Source organism: Hakea prostrata, chromosome 2, assembly GCF_041222555.1.
Source record: "Hakea prostrata isolate BN-2017 chromosome 2, UWA_Hpros_2, whole genome shotgun sequence".
Lineage (NCBI taxonomy): Eukaryota > Viridiplantae > Streptophyta > Magnoliopsida > Proteales > Proteaceae > Hakea > Hakea prostrata.
This window is the reverse complement of record NC_142601.1, coordinates 51747037-51769475: the sequence shown is the minus strand read 5'-3', so window position 1 is coordinate 51769475 and position 22439 is coordinate 51747037. Positions and strand designations below refer to the sequence as shown.

At 38.8% G+C, this 22439-nt stretch overlaps 1 protein-coding gene across 1 annotated transcript; it reads left to right on the top strand.

Moving 5' to 3' along the window:
* The first annotated feature begins 341 nt into the window (after window positions 1–341).
* LOC149024771 (uncharacterized) lies at window positions 342–22277 on the top strand. Its single transcript, XM_089144980.1, has 7 exons — window positions 342–464; window positions 1824–2189; window positions 15193–15269; window positions 15371–15413; window positions 15631–15688; window positions 19535–19604; window positions 21059–22277. The coding sequence occupies exons 2-7, from the start codon at window positions 1841–1843 to the stop codon at window positions 21596–21598; spliced, it is 1137 nt and encodes a 378-aa protein (XP_089001106.1). The 5' UTR covers window positions 342–464; window positions 1824–1840; the 3' UTR covers window positions 21599–22277.
* Window positions 22278–22439: the final 162 nt, after the last annotated feature.

Sequence of the window (22439 nt, the reverse complement as noted above, 5' to 3'; positions counted from 1 at the left end):
GAAAGTCATTATTAGGAACTACCATTACCAAACACATGCTTAGGTTTTTTTTTTTGAGAACAACTATGAGTTTATCTCAATCTTCATTATAGACAACCAAACCGTCAAACATCTTAAAGACTTAATCAGAGTACGCCCCGGTTTGACCCGAAACCGACACAAAGAACTGAAAAAGAGGTAACGACACGCATGGGTTTCAAGTCAGAAGAAGCATCTATCAGAATCTCGAGAATCGATATCCCAATCTAACGGCAGATAAAGCGTACTCTGGGATTACTGTACACCCAGCTTTATTCTCACGCCCTCCAAATAAATTTCGCATCTTTCTTTGCGCACAGCCCTTTTTTATTCCTCACATCGAATCTGTGATACCTTCCAAGCAACCAACCTCCTCTGCACCCTGGAAATTAAAGTTTCTCTTCTTCGTGCAGCTTTCAGGGTCCGAAACCTTGCAAATTATCCATGTGGGTGGACTTTCTTCCTCTTCATTCTTTTTAATTTTTTATTTTTTTTGCTTCTGTTGTTCGTAATCTGTTTTGTTTTCTTCTTCGTTTGGTTAAATTGATGGATCAAATTTTCTGCATTTCTAAATAAACTGTAATAATTGATTTGTTTGAGTATTCTTTTCCTCTTAAAGTGACTATCAAGGTTCTTTTTGGGATTCTTTGTAATGTTATCCGGTAGCAGGCAGTGTGTTCTTGAAAAATATTTTCCTCTCCGAATTGATTTGGCATATTCAATGACATGGGATTTATAAAAAAGTTTGCAGAGAGCTGCTCTAGGTTTTGGTTTAGCATTTTCCCGGGTTTAATTTCAGTTTATTCTATATATAAACTTCTTCATCGCTGTTCTTAAAATTGGGGTGAGAATGGTGCCCAGATCATTTTAGAGGCGAAAAGGGGCAAACGGAGAAGAGAAACTAGAACCCAACTAACCTTATAGTCTATAGAATACATAATAGAACCACACATAAGACAATGTTCTCATGATTGGGATTTGATGAAGAAAGATAGTTGAACTAGGATATCCCTTATGTGATCTTCTTAATGTATTTCTCTTGGAAAACTCTATTCAGGTTTATATGTTAATGAAGTTCAAAGTTATCTGATTTTTTTCAGTTTTCTGCTTTTTGTTCATGTCATCTAGAGGTTGAAGCTGTATAAATACTTTTTTATTTATATGTGAGAATCCTCTGCTACCAGGATCATCTATTTCTTTTTATTTCTATGACTTCTGTTGTCTCAATGTTTATTGAGGTTTACTGATTATCATCATAGTTGATGCTGCTTTTCTGTAATCTCTGACATAAGGGAGCCATATTTTGTACCCCAGATTTCTTCTATTACTTTAAATATGATTTGCTGGTAGTCAACACTGCTATTTGGGTATTCTTTCTCTAGTTTTCTATTGCTTCAAGATAGAACAGTTAACATGGGCCCTAAACTAGTTGTATATAATGGTGAACAATGTCAAGTTTGATTATTGACATGCAAAGTTGTCCACTTATGCAGAGAAAAAACCATTAGTGGAAGGTATGGAGGGAAGGGTGGGTTTTCACTTAGATATGAGTTTCAAAAAATGTAATTTGAGTCATGCTACTTTTACTAATTGTTCTGTTACAAGCTAGTGATTATATCTGCCACTTCCTCCTGACATAAGTTTTGAAGCTTCAACTTTGCTCCCCAACCTCGCTCCTCTCTCCCACCCCCCCCCCCCCCCCCCAAAAAAAAAAAAAAAAAAAAAAAATCAGGCTTGCGTGATAGCTGTGGTTCTTTTTGCTCCACCTTTTTCTGTTTCAAGAATTGATAAGTTGCTCTTCTCAGTTTTAGATAAATGAAAGATGAATGAACCTAAGACTGTTCCAAGTTCAAGCGCAAGTTCAGTTCGGCCATTACTTCCTCGGCAGGACCTAGAATGTGCTCAACCTAAGACTCCAAGCTCAAGTTCAAGTTCAGTACGACCGTTACTTCCCCGTTTGGATTTAGTATGTACTCAACCTAAGACTATTCCAAGTCCAAGTTCAAGTTCAAGCTCAGTTCGGCCATTACTTCCTCGGCAGGATTTAGTATGCACTTCCAATAGCAGAGGGAGCTCTAACACTATTCTTAGCTCAAGGCAACGGTTGCGTTGGACACATGAACTCCATGAACGTTTTGTGGATGCTGTGGAGAAACTTGGTGGGCCAGATAGTGAGTTTAATCTACCTTTCTTTCCCTGGTGTATGTGTGTGTGTGTGAAAACAATGGAATATATCTCTCTATGGTGAAATGGCAAGCTTACTCAAAAGTAACGCTTAGTCATTAATGCTGCTAAATATCTAATATATTTCAGATCTTATTTGTTGGAAATGGATGCCAGTGTCTTGAGTTATCCTTCCATTATCATGAGCTTGATCATTCTAATTTGGCCCTTTTTCCCTCAAAAAAATTGTAGAATTGATGCTAATGTTTGATGGATTCATTACTTATGTATGATTCTAGTCCAACGTTGGGCTTGGAAAGGAAAGAAGAATAGTTTTTTCTCCTTGAGTTTCCATTGTCATTACATCATGGAATATAATTTGTATGAATACTGTGCTAAGTTAAATGGTTGTTTGACGTGTCTCAGTGATCTGTGTCTACGCATTATCTAGGTGTCGTAAGTTAATTATAGTTTGTTGGATAGATAATAGAGCTGCCATATCAACTTGCATGTCTTAGTTTTGCGGTGAACTTGTAAAAGTTGCAAACAAGACATGAATTTATATGATGAAAAACCTTTTAAGTTCAAAATTTATATCGAATGGGAAGCTGTCATGCCAGTGATGCTGGAAAAGAAGACCCATTGCAAAAGTGTAGCCATTCAAATATTTGGTCACATTGCAAATGACAATGTCTAGAAATCAATTTCTGGGTTGTAAAAGCAAATGGGCACTCAAAAACAATGGTGTGGAAAACATCCTATTCATCCCAAAAGATTAGAACATTTTCCACTTTTTTTGACATCCTTTATGCAACTTGAATAATTCAAGTACTTAGTTTTGCAGGTGTGGACCAGCTTAAGTCCAATTGGAGGCCAATACATTACATAGAACTGGGTCCATGTTGGGTTTTGGCTCTAGTGGAATATTTAGGCTAGAAGTCAAACCATAAGGTTATCTGTTAACTTTTTGGGAGAAATTTTATTTTAGCAATAGATATTGAGCTAGTTTCCATTTCCTATTGGAGTCCCTATTATATTTACTGATGTAACTGACACAACTAGTAGCCAATAGACTTTATTTTGGCCCATAGGTGGGTTTTATAGACTTCAAGTCTTCAAGCTACTCATTTTTGGGTTTATTGATGTAACATGCCTAATTTGTAAGCCCATCCAATGGGGGTAATGCTAGTACATGGATGTAGCTGACCTAATTTATAAGCTTATAAATTGGGGGGTAATACTAATACACGGGATTAGTAGTTAAATTCAATATTTGAGTTAGTGTTTGAATTAGATTTGGATACTTAATAGCTAGGTAGAATTCTGCTTTCATTTTACTATATTGAGTCTTTTGGAGTGATTAGGAATCCTTTATGAGTGAAATCAGGAATTTTAGAAGGTCTATATTTATGTAATGCACCCCCATGAATTAGGGATGATTTGTTTGATAAGCATGATTTTTTTCTTGTAAGAGTTTTGGTGATGTTGAGCATACTGGAGTGCTATCCCAATTCTCCTTTTCTTCCGTTTCCTTTCCAAAGAGCTTTTTCTGTTGTTCAAGCTGCTGTTCTAGAAGATCTTTGAAAACAGCAACTTGAATTATTCCAACCGCAATTCTTCTTCTAATCTTCTAATTCAAAACTTATTTTCCTTTTTTCCCCCTGTATTTTCGGTTTGCCTCTACCCTATCCTCTTAAACCAATCTAGAGGCAAAATTGACTGGAAATCCATCTCATAGTCTTTACATATCATCTCCCTCATCTAATCAAGAGTAAACATCAAATTGCCATCCAAGATATAAAGTTTTAATTCCTTCATTGCATTTTGGTACTCTCCATTAAATCCAAAATTTAAATTTATATCTACGTCAATCTAGCCACCGAAACTGTCCCAAACTTCAGGGATCATCCCCATATGTTATTACCTCTCCAATTTTCATTTCCATCCAACCACTGTGTCCTATCTTCTTGGCACCTCAATAAACTATCCCGAAATCTAAAAATCCCAAAACGCTAAACTTTTGAATTGAGATCCCAGGAGACTGCCCGTAGTTGACCTTATTCAATCTAGGGATGCACTAAGTTCTCTTGGATATTACACGCAAACACAACTCTTAACTAATGGCTAAGTGGGTAACTGACCCAGACCATCTACTAACTTTTAGGTAACTCATTAATTCAAAGCAAAATAGAACTCTATTACATGCTAATTCCTCCACTTAAACTGAACCAGATAATTCTAACCAATTGATGTGGTTTTCAAGTGGTTGCAATCTCTAAACATAACTACCTTAAAAAAAAAAATCACATTATCCAACGTAGGAACAAAATGTACCTAGTTTAAAAACTATTGTGTGATCCAACTGTAGGAGTAACAGTTGCATTCCTTATTTTCATATGCTACCTAGATGCTCCTACTCTAGGCACATTAACGAGTAAAACTATGGAATTGAAGGGTCCAACCCTCTATCATCCAACTGCAGGCTTAAGTTTAGGAAAATAAGCCTAGATAGTTACTGGATCTGCGTCACTGTGAGGTCCTGATGTAAACTGTTTCCAGGGGTTCCGTAGGGCTAGGGTTACTTCCCCAAACCCTATGGCCTCTAATTTGATTCAGGGTTGTTTTGGTCAATTTGCAAAAATTTGTGGTGTCCTAGGTCAGGGTCCCATCGAGTCCAACTATTTTTCTGGTTGTGTTGGAATCCCTTAGTTTCAGTCCATCTTTTATTAGGGCTCCTTATCTAATCTTAGTGGATCCCTCTGGAGTAAGATATGATAGATTCCTTGTTTATGTGGAAGTCTTTAGTTAAGTAAGAGTCATACTTAGAATTAGAAAATCAGTTTGAAGTCAAGAAGGTTCCCCAGTTTGATTCTTATTTGGTTTCTTTTTGAGGCTATAAATAAAGCCTCCATTCTCTGTAAACAGAAGTTGAATTGATTAATAAATTGAAATTGAGATTTTGGAGGCAAGAGAGTCATGGGTTCCCTTTGGGGAGGCCTGCGGCAGCTTACGAGTATATCTTCTTCAAGTTTTCAGCAATTGTTCTTCAAGCTCCAGCGGCAATTCAATAACTGCATCAGCCTACTTCCATTTCTAAGTACAGCCCCTCCACCTCCCTTGCTAGCCCCCTTCTCCTTCTTCTCTAGCCCGTGCAAGCACCCCCATCCCTTCCTAAACCCTGCTGCAGCAGTAGCCCTCTCCCATTAGAACTCTGAGATCCCTTTACCCTATCCCTACCTAGATCCCCCATTAGACCTTCCTCCATTAGGTATTTGAATTTTATGCAATTCATCTTCAACCCCTAGAAACTCTAAACCCTAACTTTATTAGAAACCTATTTACTCCCAAACTTCAAACCCTTTTAGGTGTACCATCTCCCACTACCACCTCCCCTAACCCTGATTGACTTTTCTAAGAGTCCTAACCCAAGTAGGACATTCAAATCAAACTGAAACCACTTAGGATTAAAACTTAAATTGTAAACCTCAAACAACAGCACCTTCCCAGTCCATCAGAAACCCTATTATGTCATATCTAAGCCCAAACTTTAAAACACTAAAACCTTTCCTTAAATTACATTATAGCAGTAGCCGAACCCTTCAAAGCCTCCTATTCAGCCTTAAAACCCTTAAAACCTAAACCTAAACCTAAACTTAATTCCAGACCTGAAACTACAGTTACAGCATAGTATCGAGCCTGAAAACCCAAGTTCCTGTAATCCCAAGCCTGGCTGAGACCTTCTAGGCCTGATCCTAACCTTTGCAAACCCTAATTCCTTCATGAATCCTTCAATTAAAGGCACCTATAGCCCTAGAAGACTGCTGGTTCCCTGAGAGGATCCTGGAGTGGGCCCAACTCAAGTGCAATAATCCTACAAGCTAAACCCGAGAATTTGGTTCACAGCAAGTCCCCACTTGCTCCCCATTCTTCCTTGCATTTCAGATACTTAGAAGTGTCCCTCCCATCTTCCTTCAATCTTATATGCTCTCTTGTTTCTTCCTTGTTTCTTTGGCCTTTTGATTTCCTACCTTGCTTCTTCTTCCTTCAATTGCTAGCCTATTTCTTCATATTCTTTGCTATTAATTATTGATATTACTCCTCAGTTCTGCCCTGATGATATTTGCAGCCTATCTACATCTTGCTGATCTCCATCAATACAGCCTGTTCCAACCTGGGATTTTGGGTGTTGGTTATCTACTCAAACGGCAAGTTCTAAGACTGTTTCGGTTGTAAGGATGAACCCTTCCATACTTGCTATTACTTTATCCTAGCTGGATTCCGAAGAAATCTTTCTTCTTTCTGTTTCTGATTATTGGGTTGTATACTCTGACTTGAAGAGACATGGGAATTGGGATTTATAGTCCACTTTAATCCTGATTTCTTTGTATATTAGGTGAGATTTCTAATAACTGCAAGGGAACTCTCCTCTACTGCCTTTTTTATTGGCACAGGTTGAAGACAACCCCCCCCCCCCACGCCCCCCCAGAAAAACCAGAACTGTCTTTTTTTTCTTTTTAAATACTAATCTAAAGAGGACCTATAAATGCCCTAGTATGAAGAAGTGATATAATCCAGATTGAAGGGACTAGAAAGAGCTATGGGTAGATCTAAGATAACCTTAAGAGAAGTGGTGAGAAAGGATATGCATAGCTTAGGCCTTGTGTCTAGCATGACCTCAAACAGAACTGATTGGAAGGCAAGAATCCATGTAGCCGACCCCATTTAGTTGGGACAAGGCTTTTTGTTGTTGTTGTACTAATTTGAAGAGGGCTTTCCATATTGTGGTTCCCTATCTTGTTAATCAAGTGGTGTCTGTGTTGTTCCATGTGTCCCCTTAGTCAATAATTTTTTAATACAATTATCCTTTCTCATTGACAGCTGAATAATCCCTTGAAAACTCTGGTTGATTACCAAATTGCCACTCCTATTAGATTTTGATCTATCAATATGCTTGGTTGGGCAAGTAGCAATTGATATGGGGATTTCCAGCCCAAGATGGATATGATTGCAAACAAGCCAATTGGGAAGGATCTCACATTTCTTACGGATGATCAAGCTTTATTCATGAATTTTATTCAAGCATGGATAGGCTAAAGCTAATATTTCGAAAAACAGGGCTATTGGTCTTGGATTGTGTAACTGAGTAGTGTTTGATTCTTCAAGAGCTTAGTTGCAGTCTTGCTGGATTACATTAGAAACATCTGGTTGGTGCTCAGTGGCAGGCGATTGCTATCTTGGTTCATGTCTTTTCAGTGTTCCAGTTGTAGAAAGTAGCTTAGCTTGGTTGATTTCTAATTATCTTATTTCATTAGTTTATAACTTTTGATTTTAATAAGTTAATGGTGTTAAGTTGAAAGTTAATAGTCTGCAAGTAATGGCCCCACCTTGAAGCTTGGAAGTTGGAGGTTCTTAAGAATAGGTTTAGAATAATGCCATGGGTAGCAAAAGATCTGGTTGTAGATTCTTAAATCACACAGTCATTGAGGTACAGAACAGGGTCTAGAATTAGTGACTGAATAAATTTCTGATTCAAATGCAGATGAATTTCAGATTCAAGATGGCTAAATTAATTAAAGAAGTTGGAAATAAAACATGGAGAAATCTCTAGATTGAAATCTATTTAATGGAGAAACTGGCAAAATAAAATTTCAAATAAAAACTAAAGAAGTAAATTTGAGTTCCAATGCTGCAGAAGATTGATCTTAAGAGCAGTACAAAAGATCCAATAGTTCATTACCTCTCAAAGTGTGTAATTTCATTGAATAAGCTCAAATTGAATAAAAATTTGATTATATGTATAGGCTTGTGTTTTTTGCTCCTTCTATGTGTATAAGGAAGGATAAAGTAAGGAATGATTATGTTAGAAGTGGTTTGTGAGTAGTTCCAATAAATGATATACTATGAGAAAATCATTTGACATGGCACAACCATGTTCAACAAAGGCACCTTTAATTTCCCTTTGTTGAGGAGTGACTTGATCTGGATTGGAGGAACTGAAAGTGCTAGGTGTAGACCTAAAATAACCTTAAAAGAAGTGGTGAGAATAGATATGTATGACTTAGGGCTTTTATCAAGTGTGGCCTCGAATGGATCTGATAGGAAGGCAACGATCCATGTAAGCCAACCTACTTTAGTTGGGATGAGGCTTGTATTGTCATCGTCATTGTTGTTGTTGTTGTTGTGTGAATGCGAGTGTCTTCCCCCCCCCCCCCCCCCCCAATTGTACTGGAGTTTTACACATGGTACTAAATTTTGTGAAATTTCACCGTCAGCTTGAGCGTAATGAGACGAAACATGGTCCAACTCAAAATTGAGTCAGTTGATTGAATTTAGACAAAATTTCAGTATTTGGTGAAATTTGGGAAATCAAGAATTTCGGGGGGGGGGGTTGGAATTGTAATTTTTAACTGAGATTTGACTTCTCAATATTTGTTCTTGCATTTTAATGAAAGTTACAATTCTTTCTTGTATATCCATGTTTAGATTCACGAAAATACATGATCCAATTTCGTCCGTATACAAACGAGCATGTGCAAATCAAGAAGACCACTTTGTGTTAGTTTTAGTAAAACATGACATCTTCGCTGTGTTTATTGGCCTTAAATCAGGTCTAAAACTCACCAAAATATGCAACTGAAACATGGTACAGGTGCAACACTGACTATGATTTATGAGTCAATAATAAGTTGTGAGCAAGGTATTATGGTGTTATCAAAGTATGTGTTTGGTAAACTTTAGTATAATATTTTGAGTTTAGGTGTTAAATTACGTTGAGTTTTGACGATCAGATTGTAAAGGAGGTGGAATGATCATTAGCAAAACCACTATTGTTAATCTTGGCTATTTCTTCACATTGATGCTGCTTTCCTTTTTTCTTCTATGGAAGTGGGGAATTACATTTATGCAAAGCAAACTATATGGTAGACCTACATAGACTCGACAAGGATAGTCTCTAATGTAGAAGCAGTGTTTAAATTCTTAGATTTCTCACACATAAGATCATAGCAGAGACTTCGATGTGAATGGATAGAGAAACCAACCTTTTTGGCATGAGAAATGAAAAAACTTTTTCTGTTATGCTAGAGTAATGAGGATTGAGTATACAAATTACAATTCACAGTTTGAAAAGAGATGCAGAAATTATGTGTGAACCAGAAAAGAAGAGAAAGAATATTGCACTATTCACAATGAATAGTAGTTGAACTGTGACCATCAACAGGGAGTGAGAAAGAATGTTTGCTCACATAAGAAGTTCATTCTACAAGCATTTCTATTTGCTTGGGAATCATATGGTAATGCTTCAACGCTGTTGGTTGTCTTAGTTATTGTAAACTGTAGAAAGAGGATACAAAGAGAGAGAGACTGAGAAGAAGAAGAGAGGCAGAAGCAGAGAACCAGAAGAGAGGGAGACCGAGAGAGATAGAGAGATCGATGGAAAGAATAGGAGCTTCCCTATAGTGTGAGGAACTCCAGAACGTACTTCTATATTAATAAATAGATTCTAAGAGTACAACCGATCTCAAATAGGAGAGAACGAAAAAGGAAAGAATCACAAAAAGAAAGAAGGATTGACGGACTTATACACCACCAGATCCCAGCTCGAGATTTAGCACCAGGTGCTAAATCTTGAGTGCTATTTTGTTTCCGAAAATGCCCTCCAACACTCCCTCTCAAGCTGGAGAAAAAATATCAAACATTCTCAGCTTGTTACAAATATAAACTCACTCTTTTTGCCACCAAAGATTTTGTAATTATGTCAGCTAATTGTTTCCCCGGTTCGTATATGTTGAAGCTTCTCCCGGAGAAAATGACAATCTACTCTATATGCTTCGTACGCTTGTGAAAGACGGGATTGGACGCCATGTGAATAGCTGCTTGATTGTCATACCACAGAGACATAGGCTCATGACTAAGCCAAGCTCACCCAAAAGTTGTTTGATCCAAGGGCTCACAGGTGACAAGTGCAATGGCTCAATACTCTTTTACTCTGCATTGGATCGAGCAACCACTATCTGCTTCTTACTTTTCCAAGACACAAGATTTCCTCCAACAAAGGTACAATAGCCTGTAGTAGACTTATTACAATTTGTGAACCAGCCCAATCTACATAAAAAATTTCTTCATCTCTTCTATGACCATGATTTGTGTAGAGGAGCCCATGTGCAGGAGCTTTCTAAGATACCTTAGTATGTGCATAACTACATCCTAGTGAGTGGTACGAGGACTAGACAAAAAGTAACTCACAACATTGACTGGAAACACAATGTCAAGTCGAGTCAACCAATAATTTAACTTTCCAACCAGCATTCGATACTTCTCTGGATCTTCAAGGACATCCCCATCTTCAAGCATGAGTTTTATATTTGGATCAATTGGAGTATCCAAAGGCTTTGAGCCAAGCATCCTTGTTTCAAAAAGTAAATCAATCACATATTTATGTTGGGACAAAAAGATTCCCTTCTTAGACTGGGCTACTTCTATCCCCAAGAAATGCTTAAAGTTCTCCCAAGTCTTTAGTCTGAAATTTTTTCTGTAAATAGGTCTTCAATGCAGCAATACTAGTTTAATCATCTACAATAATAATTATGTCATCCACATATACAACTAAGAATATCCTCCTTAAACTGGATTGACGATAGAACACAGAGTGATCACTCTCACTCTGGGTTAAACCACTTGTCACAGTTGAAGTAAACTGGCCAAATCATGCACATGGCGACTGTTTTAGCCCATATAGTGGCTTTTTCGAACTATATGCCATACCATCATCCCCTTGAGCAACAAATCCTAGAGGTTGCTGTGTATTGACTTATTCATGGAGATCCATGTGGAGGAACACATTTTTTACATCCAACTAAAATAGGGGCCAATGATATGTAGTAGCTAGGGAGATCAAGATCTAAATAGAAGTGAGCTTCGCAATAGGAGAAAAGGTATCTAAATACCGTACACCTGGGCATATCCTTTCACTACAAGTCTAGCCTTTAATCTAGTAAGTGTACCATCAGGCTTGACCTTCACTGGAAACACCCAACGACATCCAATAATAGTTTTCCCAAGAGGTAAAGGAACAAGCTCCCAAGTATGATTTTCCTCTGGGGTTGCCAACTCCTCAGTCATAGTGGCTGTCCACCGAGGACTCAACAAGGCTTCAGACAAAGTCTTAGGAAGAGGATGTGTCTCAATGGTAGATAAAGAAGCTTGAAAAGTAGGAGAAAGACTAGTGTATGAAACAAAGCTAAAGACGGGATATTGAACACAACTTTGAGTGGCTTTACAAAGAGCAATCAGAACGTCAAGTTCGGAAACAAGGGTATTTACCTCAGGATCTATGGGTGGAGGTGGTGAAGATGGAGGAGCTGCAGGAGTAGAAGGGACTATGAAAGTCGTTGGATGTCGTTGTCACACAGTAGTGATCTCCGTCTGGACAAGCGGAAGTAGTGGCCGTTCTGTGACAAGTGAGGAAATGATAACAAGGAGATCCACATCCATAGAAAAGACATTCACAGGTCAGTAGGATAAGGAATAGACTCAAAGAACGAAACTTCAATAGCAATAAAATATTTTTCGAAAGTTAAATGAATGACAACGATACCCCTTTTGAGTACAAGAGTACCTAAGCAAAATACACTTAATGGCTTTTGGGTCAAGCTTAGATAACCGAAGTCGGTGATCCTGAATAAAATAGACAATTCCAAAGACACAGAGAGGCAACTTATGTAAAGGACTAGTGGGAAACAATAGAGAATATGGGATACCACATTTAAGAATAGATGAGGGCATTCAGTTGATGAGATAACAAGCATGTACTACAACATCTGCCCAAAAGGGTTTGGGTACCCTCATTTCAAACACTAAAGAGCGAGTAACTTCCATCAGATGATGATTCTTTTGCACGACCACCCCGTTCTGTTGTGGGGGTGTCAGCATTAGAAGACCGGTGAAGAATGCCTTTCGAAGTCATAAAAGTACTAAATGATGAGGAAAAATATTCTTTTGTATTATCATTTTGAAGAAAAGCCCAAAATATAAGTAATAGGAGATGGACCCCACACATTTGAATGAACAAGAGAAAATGGTTTGTCTACTCTATTATTAACCTGAGGATGGTAGCTTACAAGGTGAAGCTTCCCAAACTGACATGACTCATGAGGTGAAGAAGAAATGGAACTAAAACAATTATCTGGAATTTTCAAAGTATCTAATGAACGATTGCCCAGACAACAGTGAATTTCGCGAGGGGTGAATTTGCTCGAGCACGCAATAGAGAAATGTCGTCAAACAAATACAGCCCTCCCGACTCACAACCTCTACCAAGTGTCCTTTTTGTTGTAAGATCTTAGTACACATAATAATTAGCAAAAGAAAGTGACGGAACAATTGTAAGTGGTGGTTAGTTTATGAACAGACAATAAGTTAAATAGAAACTTAGGTAAGTACAAAACAAAAGATAGGGATAAGGTGGCGGACAGTTCCTATACCTTCAACTTTGGCATGAGAACCATCAGCAAGAGTCACAACAAAAGAGGATGGGGTAGAGGATGAAAAGTTACTTGAGACACCAGTCATATAATCAAACGCCACTGAGTCAATGATCTAGGGACAAGAGTAGACACACAAGCTGTAGCATTACCTGTCTGAACAATGGTTGTAGTGGGGGCGCAGAGACTGAAGTGCTTGGAGCTGGGTGAATCGAACATATTCTTTATCAGTCATCTTCAGTCTTCCCTTCTAATTGTGGAGTGGCAGTAATGGATGACTTTGATGATGCAGTGTTAGCAACCTGAGGTGGCATGCCATGAAGCTTCCAACAAAATTTCTGTATGCCTGGTCAACCACAATGATGGCAAGCCCTGACATTCCTAGTAGTGTTAGTGGATCCCTGAGTATTGTGGTTTCTACTGGATTCTCCATTCCCACACCCATGAGTACCTCCAAGTCCTGACCCACTGCCGGAGCTGCAATTTGGAGTTAAAAGATGCCAATGCAGAATTCTTGGTTGCTGAATTGTTGGACTCGTTTGTTTTCTTTAGACACATAGGAAAATGTTTCAGACAGTGAGGGTACCTATTCTCCTCCTAAAGTCTATGCTCTAATTGAATCAAATTCCTTCGCAAGTCCTCCCAGAAAACCCATAACTACAAGTTCTAGCTGATTTTGCATCTCAGCGACATTTGATGAAATAGTATAATAGAATTCAACTCTTTATACATTTTCTTATAATATCCAAAATATTGGGTCAAAGGTTTACCATTCCTATCAGCCCTATAGAACTGTTGTGAAACCTCATAGATAAGGGAAAGATTATTCTGTCACAGAATAGAGATATTCAAGTAATCCCATAAATCATTCACTGTGTCAATATGTGTAATGAGGTCAACAATGTTTTTCTCCATGGAATTCAACATCTGTCCTAAGATTTGGGCATCTACAGTCTTCCATGTCTCATTCCCAGTAGACTTAGTGAGATGGTCTTGCTGTTCACAACCAGTCAACACAACCTAGACCGTCTTTTTCTACTGATAGAAATTGATAGTCCCTTCAGGTTTTTGTTCAGAAATACGATGATATGTGGTTGGTCATGATTTCAGTAATGGTACTCTTAGGTTCAGATTTCAATTATAAACAAATGGTACCCGTAGACATTATAATCTAAGCTTTCTTAAGTCCAGACAAAAGACACTTTAATTATAAACAAATAGGCAGAAACTAGCAAACACTCCAAATGCAAGACCCGAAATTGTTCAATCATCAAATCAGAACATATCATGCCAGAAATTCCACAAGAAAATAGGCACATAAGACAGATCCACGCTTCCAATTATCTGAAGTCTGAACAAGAGGTTGAGAACAGCCCTTCAATCGAAATAGATATTGCAGAAAACTTCTTTTCTCATCAGAAAATTCTCCAAAATACTACTAACCAACAATCCGAGTTGTTGCAATATCAGCAATTCAGACGAATAGGCAGAAGTGCAGAGCAGTATTCTTCAATGTAGCAAAATTTCTTCTCCCAAAAGAAAAAAACAAAGCAAGTGCACAGAAATTTCAGGCAAAGCAACCAGATAGGTTTTCAATCTAATACATTCCCAAAGTAGGATTTTAAAACAGTTTCCTATTGATCAGCAGGGTCTGATCCAAACACTTCACCATATACCACTCTCCAATACTCAGAAGTCAGAAGTTCAAGAAAAAATTCAGCACACATACCTGGACAGAATCCCACCAGCGTCCATTCAAACACCAGTGACTTGATTCTTTTAAATTTGATTTAAGAATCAGTGTTTCATCGGATCTCCTAACAATAGTTCCCAAAAGCCAGCACAAAAGCGCTGCAACAGGTTGAAAATTGCTTTAGAAGACTCTTGAACTGGTAGCTGCATCTTCACTAATCTGCCACAGGAAGTAGGGGCTAAATCTTAGCCTTTTGGTGTATGAATTTGCACGAGTTGTTCAATGAGGCTCTGATGCCATGTAAACTGCAGAAAAGAAGAGACACAAAGAGAGATTGAGAAGAAGATGAGAGGCAGAAAAAGAGAACTAGAAGAGAGGGAGATCGAGAGAGACAAAGAGAGATCGATGGAAAGCATAGGAGCCTCCCTATCGTGTAAGGAACTCCAAACATACTTCTATATTTATAAATAGATGCTAAGCATACAATCGATCTCAAATAGGAAAGAACCAAAAGGAAAGAATCACAAAAAGGAAGAAGGATTGATGGGTTCAGATACCATCAGATCTCAGCTCGAGATTTAGCACCAGGTGCTAAATCTCGAGCCCTATTTTGTTTCCCAAAATGCCCTCCAACAATTATCATTACTCGCTTCCAATTTTGTCTAGTGGAGTCAAGTGTGTAAAGAGAACTCACGAAATCCTGTTGAGATGTATGACCAGATTTGATTCTATGTGGAAGTCTCTTAAGAGTTGTCTAAGCTGACTGCTGCAGTTGCATTGTTTGATGACCTGCAAATAATCATGTTACACTTATAGTTTTCTTTTGTGTTCTTACAGGGGCTACTCCCAAAGGTGTCCTTAGAGCCATGGGCGTACTTGGTTTGACAACATTCCATGTCAAAAGCCACTTACAGGTAATATACCTAATCAATCTTTCAGTTGTTCTTTCTTCATGGTTTTGGATCCCCTCTGCTTCTTATGGCGGTGGTTAACTTTATTATTTTGCCATGTCCAGAAATATCGGCTTGCCGCACACCAGCCAGAGGCTTCAGCTGATGGTACAAATCCTTAACTTGCACTGAAGAGAATTTTGTGATGATAAACTGCTAGTTATATTTATACTTTTTGTCACTTAAAATAAATTTTATTACAGTTATAGGGACTGTCTCCTTAACTTGAGTATTAGGTGAATGTATTCACACAAAAATTGGCAGTATATGACAATTTATTTTAGAGGGACTATTGAAGTATCAGCAATGTTACTTTGTACTGTAGGTAAAAAATCTGACAAGAAACAAGCAGGCAATGGGACTTCAAGCTCAGATGGTTCCTCGTAAGTAAAACTTTCCTTTCCTACTCTATATGATTTCAGGTTCTGATGGTAAAATACTCCTCCCATGGGTTTTTAAAATACCGAATCTAGGAAAGGAATGATGTGCATTAATGTAGCCCTGGATTTAAGGGATCAATCCAGTTAACCTGGGTCTTTAATAAACCAGCCAACTTCGAGTAGGTAAGAATAGGGTGTTGGGATCACTAAATGTTGGTTTAGGTGACAATTAGGGTTTGAAGGTAATTTTAGGACCGTTAAGTGATGAGGAATCTAATGGTGAAGGTTAGGGATACTGTGGAAGAAGACGCCAAATTTGTAATTCCAGAAAATTACTGTTTGTGTTCGAGTTTTAAAAAAGAAGTAAAATTAGTGGGCTTCAGGGTCAGAAATTTGGGATAGGGTTTGGGTCAAGCTCTAGATGGGTAGTGAAGATTGTGTGATCTTACTATTCGACAGATTTATGGTTGGATTTTGAGATCTGATGCTTGGCTCTTCCCATCGGAAACTGGTAAGATTCAACTCTAGTTTCAACAGCAGTTGTCAAGGCGTCGCCTAGCCGTCCTGGCATTTCTTTGGGTCAAGGCATCTTGGTGTCGCCTAGGCGATGCCTTGTCTACTTGACAACTATTGGATGGGAATGACACTTGGATAAAGAGGGAGGGCTTGTGTGGTGATTTTGTAGTTAAATATGGAGGGGTTTGATGGCCAGATGTGAAGTGATTGAAAATTTATATGGAACTAGAAACTTAAGGATTAATTGGTAAAATTAGGGTTTATGGATGAGGCAGCAAGGTGGATTAAGTGTAGACTAATATGTGAGGGTGTTGTGTCCTTGTGGTTGAATTTAAATGAACTCTAATGGTGAAAGTAGGGATTCACCTGGGGGGCGGGGGTAGTTGGTAAACTAGGGTTGAACTAAAATATCAAAGGCAGGAGGTTTAGGATCTAGGGATTAGAAGGTTTAGAAGTAGATTTTGGGGTTAGGAATCAATACTTTCTGCTTATTGATTTTAAGCCCACACTTCTTCCTTGTTTGCTACCTTTCCTCTGTTTTGAAGAAGGAAACACCACCCCAGAAGTAAAACCCACCCTTCTCTACTATTTCTGCCTTCTCCTTTTTCTCTCTGCAACGGTAACATACCACCCCTCTTAACCCAAGATTCCTTTTGATTTTTTTCTGTATTTATTTTCATCCTACCCAAAACACCGCTTCCTTTTTGTTTTATTTCTTCAATCCTAATTTTCCCCCTCTTGTTTCCTGGTTTACCCCTCCCCAAGCGTATTGTGAAATATGCTCTATTTCTGATTTTAACTGCAATTCACAATTCTGCCATGTACTTTTAGATCTTAACTTTATTACAAGTTGCTGTTATTCTTTTAATGTTTGGTATCTTAACTGCAGTAACCAATAGCAAAGTCCTTCAGCAATTCAACTCTCATAAGGCTGAAACAAAATGGTAGATTTGACACTCTCACTACGGCTGTAAATTCCCTTTGGACCATGATGAAATATATATGAGCTTCAATTGACTGTTCAGAGGCTTCAAACAAAAGGAGTCCCATGCAATTTGGGGATTCTTCCAACTTCACCCAAATTCACCTCCACCACCACCATATGGATAATATGATGCAAGGATAGAAAAAGCAGCACGGTTGGAAGTCAATGATTTGTATGAGAACCACAATCCAGAAGGATATATTGATTGGGTTCATAGTCTGGAGATTTTCTTCAGATGGTATAACCTTCTGCAGCCTCAGAAATTTATTACTTGTAGAAGGAAAGTTGAAAGCCACAGCTCTTGTTTGGTGGATCAAACTCCAACAACAAAATCGTACCTGAGGTCTTGGCCAAGTTATTACATGGACTGAGATGCGAACTGCAATGGACTGAAGGTTCCAATGAAATAATTTCAAGCAGCTTGTGTACCTCAAGTTTGTGGTTAAGATAGTAAAGATTGTCAGTTGAGGAGTAGGTGGCTAAATTCTATTACTAAGCCACTTATTCTGACTCTGAGTTGAATGAACAAGTCCTAATGGCGCCACATTTTCACAATGACTTGCATAGACAGATAAATACCATGTTGGCAGCCAGTAGACTCTCTACTATAGAAGCAGCAGTAACAGAGGCATACCAGGTTTTCCAAAGAAAAATAAAAATGGCATATCAGGTTTAGCAAAATTTGAGAAAACCGTAATAATTGTAGGGATTTTCTTGACACACTCTAGGGGTTATAACTTTTTCTTGCAGCAGTCTTCTACGCAAGAAAGTCAATTTTGGTTAACAAACCACATGCTAGTGGTTCCTCTATGGCATCTCAAGACCTAACAGATTGTATTCCCCACCTCGGCGTAGTTTTGATTTTCATCCTGCCTTCACCTGTTTTTTTGGCATCTACATCGCCATTGTGTATTATGTAAGGGCTATGGACATATCAATACTCAATTTCCCTCCCATTTGGTACCCTTTGTTGGTTAGGATACTGCTTTCCCTAATATTACACGAGCATCTTGGATTTGAAATTGTTGAACCACTTCAAAGATGCCAACATAAAAAGGTACCAATGATGATACTGATGAGGATCCACATGCTTGTTGCCCTTTGTCCTGCTTTGATGCTTACAAAGGTACTGGGATGAAGATTGGTGCCGCATCAGTATTTTCCACACCTTTATGAAGTGCGATGGCCAAGTGGTGGTTGCACTAATGTTGTCAATATAGAAACTGTTTGTAAGTTGGGATTGCATGCAGAGCCAATCCAAACCATTGCAAACTGCAAAGTTGCATGGATGAAAACACCAACCTGGAGGATATTGACAGATATTTGGTTACTTATTCTATTGGTGAATTGTGTCCCTCTGAAGGTCTGTCATATTCTTCTTGGGTGACAATGGCTATTTGATAAAAATGTTCCATATTGTGGCTATGCAAAAACCCAGCAACAAAGCCATGAGGGTTGATTCTGCTAAGTTCCTTCCTGACATTAAGCTCAAGAAAGCAGTAGGCTCATTCATCCTCCATTGGGTTGTTTTAGATGGTCTCCTTGATCCCGTTCTAAATACGGTGGAGTTGAGTTCTTTTTAGAAGAGGAGAGCTGATGCAATAGCCTCAGCCTGGTTGGGCTGACATGATCCACTTTAAAAACTCAGACCTAGGGCTGGACCTAATCCGGTTTTCTGGTCTCAGAAGGTCTAGAAGAGTAATATTATCAGTAGTAGTTTGTATTCTTCTTGTTTGGGTAGATAATGTAGGATTGTGCTCTTAACTTTTCCTTTTCTCAGCATTAGCTTAGTATGTTAGTCCCCCATTTCGGCTAGTTTCTGTTTTTGTGAAGTTTCTATTTTTATGCAAGGCCTATTGGCTGTTTATTTCGTTCTAGCCATAGGTACTCAGTTATGATTTTGATTAGCAAAGGTTTCTAGTAAAGCTGTGCATGGCTGTGTGTGAGTGATCTCACTTCCCTTATATTCCTATTCTTCTAATATTCTCTTTGTAAAGCCCACCATAGCAGACCACCCACAATTTGTGCACCACCAACTTAGGAAACCCGGAGCAAATAAAAGACAGAAATAAATAACCTACTCAATAATTATTTCTAACCCTTCGTTGGACAAAAAAATTATCGTTCTCGTTCTGTTTGAGTTTGGGTCTCCAAACCCTATCATGCTGGTCCAACAAGCCAAGTGGTATTGCATCAGCTATGTAAGATAATATTAACCATTTAGAAGCTGTTCTGAAATGGGTAATGGTCAAGATAAATTTCTTTGATGTCCCAGTCTTTTTGAAATATATTACCTTTATTATGTACCTTAAATGGAAAGAATTTTATGTGGTGGATTTTTTTTCCAGCAAAGTACAAAAAACTCAAGAACCAAAGTGGACAACAGAGGAGCAAAAGCAGCTGCATGAGCCACCTGAGGCAAGTCATTCTCTTTACAGTATTTTGGTGTTGGATAAATTGTTGCTTAGATCATTCGATTTCTGTGCAAGTATAGAAGAATGGAGGGTCAGATAACTGAACGGCTGAATTGTGCTAATTAAAATAGAAGGCAAAACTGTATGTCCAACTACTGTGGTGGTCTTTGACTGGAGGCTAGTAGAGTAGAAAAAAAAGGGAAACGAGAAAACTATGTATATTGCATGTTGTGACATGAGTATTTATTCATAAGACGGCAGGATAATAGGTCAAACCAGCCACCAACAATATCAATGTGGATCAGCCAATCCATTCGATATTGGCTATATATTAATATTTACTCAGGTATTGGGATCAGGAATTGATGATATCAATCCAAATCAATCTATGCTCCTGATACAAATTATAGAGCTCCCGTTTCACTAGGAAGGGATTGCTTATCAACTTCTTTTTGTTTCTTCATTTTTTTTATCAAGGGGAAAGGGAGGGCACACTGTCAGTGTTATCCCCATCTCTCTCCTCTTACATAACAAACAGCCAGGAATCTGGTGATGTTAGCTTTTTTTGGCTAATTGGCACGATTTGGTTATGCCACTGGTCCACTGCTGAGCTTAAGACTGTCATTTTGATTTTTGATGGACGAATATGATTGTGGGAGGTTCATATTTAGGTAGTTCATCGACTCCATATATATATATATATATATTTTTTTTCCATTTGGAAGGCTAGAACACAATCACTCTAAAGGGATTTTCTTTCTCATGGAAGATGAGATGTGCAAATTCAAGCATGGATGAGTTGGACAAGGGGGGTTTTTGGACATGTTCCATGGGTCCCTGTCTACTACAGTAGTCCCTTGCATTGTGAGGTTTGGTCTGTGGACATCTGATATCGTATTCTTATTATAACAAAATTTTATGGTTATCTATCCTAAGAATGACGGTCATATGTAAAGCAATGATTGTGATGATGGTGGTGGTGGTGATGATGATGATGACAATGACGATGAGAATTGTGATTGTGATGATGATTCTTGTGACTGATGGAGAAAGTTCCTTCACTTGGTGGCAGTAGCTGCCACATGGAGGCTGATTTTGCCCCTCCTTATTGGATGGATTAAGTATATCCCTTTTTATTGGCCGGATGTCAAATCTGATGGCCTGTGATGTATTTAATTTATGTTCTAATGGCTTCTATTTTTAGTATTACTTACAGAGAATTTATTTTTCAATCGTTTACTGACATTTCTGAATTTCCATAAATTCGGGCATTTTGTCGCAACTCATTGGGTTTCTTTCTTTTTGGGGTGGGGGAGGAGTGGTTGGCAGTATCACGATTCCTTCCTTCAACTGTACCCTAAGTCAACCAATGAAAAAAAATTCTCAGCTTATTGATCTCTTTCATGTCTTGAGAATTCAGCTGACTTACAGAATATTTTCTAATCTGACGTACAACAGGTCCAGAGTCAGTTACAGATGGGGGATGGAGACCAAGGGAAACACCAGGGCACTGAGGAGCAGCAGCAGCAGCCTCCTAGTGCTGATTTAACTGAAGCATCTGTTTTGGAGACCCCTGTTGTTGACAGTGGTCCGGGATCCCTCAGTATTCAAGCATCAGTTCCGTTTGGGTCTGTTTCCCCAGATACGGCTGCTAATGGATGCTCCCTGGCACCTGCTTCAGCTGATGACACACACAAATCTGTCAAGAGTGAAGAAGCAGCCCCATCTTCATCCAACTGTCTCCAAGATGGGGCTTCCAAAGAGCATGCACCTGACCCAGAGTCAGGCAGGACTGAGCCGTCGAATACAGCCCCAGCAACTGGGTTTCCCATCAAGGCTGCCGTGGCAGAGAGTGGTGTGGTAGCTGAATCTTTTTCATCTTCCCAAGAAAAATCTGTTCCAGATACTGCTAAATGTGGTGCTGAATCCCCTGCTGAGACTCCAGAGGGTGAGAAATTAGCCAAGAAGCAGCGAGTGGACGAGGGGCCAGTGTGTTAATAACCAGAGATAGGTTAATACTATAACCAGAGGTTCAGAGGTAGCCTGGGCGTGGTTCAGATTACCAAGATCCTTGAATGACAGTTAGGCAGTGAAGAGTGGTTTGAAATGTTTCAGGCACTGATATGTGATACTTGTGTATGAATGGTCTGCTAGCTTACAAGATTTTTCTGTTTTTCCTGTTCTGTTATAGTTTTTGTAGTTTCTGAGCAGTAGTATATTTGGTTGAACAAATAGGGCACTGGATCTGAGATTTGTACTCTCAATCTATACTCTTGCAGAGAGGCTTGTTCATTTGCCATTCTTCTACTTTCATATTGTCATGTATCCCTTTGCGCCGTTGGGAATAGGTTATATTGGTTTCATACACTTTGAATACTTAGATTAGGCCACCTCAGAAATCACGGGACGGTCTTCTGTGCAAAGAACTTCCTTTTTGGCCAAAAGAAAGACTTTACATTCTGTTGAGTTGGATCTACGCTGGTAGAGTAGTTCCTGGGGTAAGGGAGGAAAATTCATCACGGTGCACCCTAATCAATCCAGATTTGCTGTAGGTAAAACTCGTAGTTTTAGTAGCCCTTTGAAGACCCAGACAACACAGCCATTAGAAATGGTTCCATACAGACACAGTGAGTGGCCAAAAACCAACCGTTCTTTGGCACCTCCCATATTCATTTATCAATAATACAGAACGCCCACCCTGATCGCTGATGCACCAGCCTGGCTACCAGGCCACAAGAATTGGCTAACCAAAACTGCGCTGAAAAGGAAAAGGAAGGATTATGTTTACGTTCAACTGTGCAACAAGGATTCAGTCCTGCACATTTAAACAATCCGACTA

What these genes read in the sequence shown, in the direction of transcription:
- LOC149024771 (XM_089144980.1), top strand. Translation starts at nt 1,841, where the DNA reads ATGAATGAACCTAAGACTGTTCCAAGTTCAAGCGCAAGTTCAGTTCGG. An exon ending in TCAAGCTCAGATGGTTCCTC is followed by an intron (nt 15,689 to 19,534) that starts GTAAGTAAAACT and finishes TTTTTTTTCCAG; the next exon opens with CAAAGTACAAAAAACTCAAG. An exon ending in AGCTGCATGAGCCACCTGAG is followed by an intron (nt 19,605 to 21,058) that starts GCAAGTCATTCT and finishes GACGTACAACAG; the next exon opens with GTCCAGAGTCAGTTACAGAT.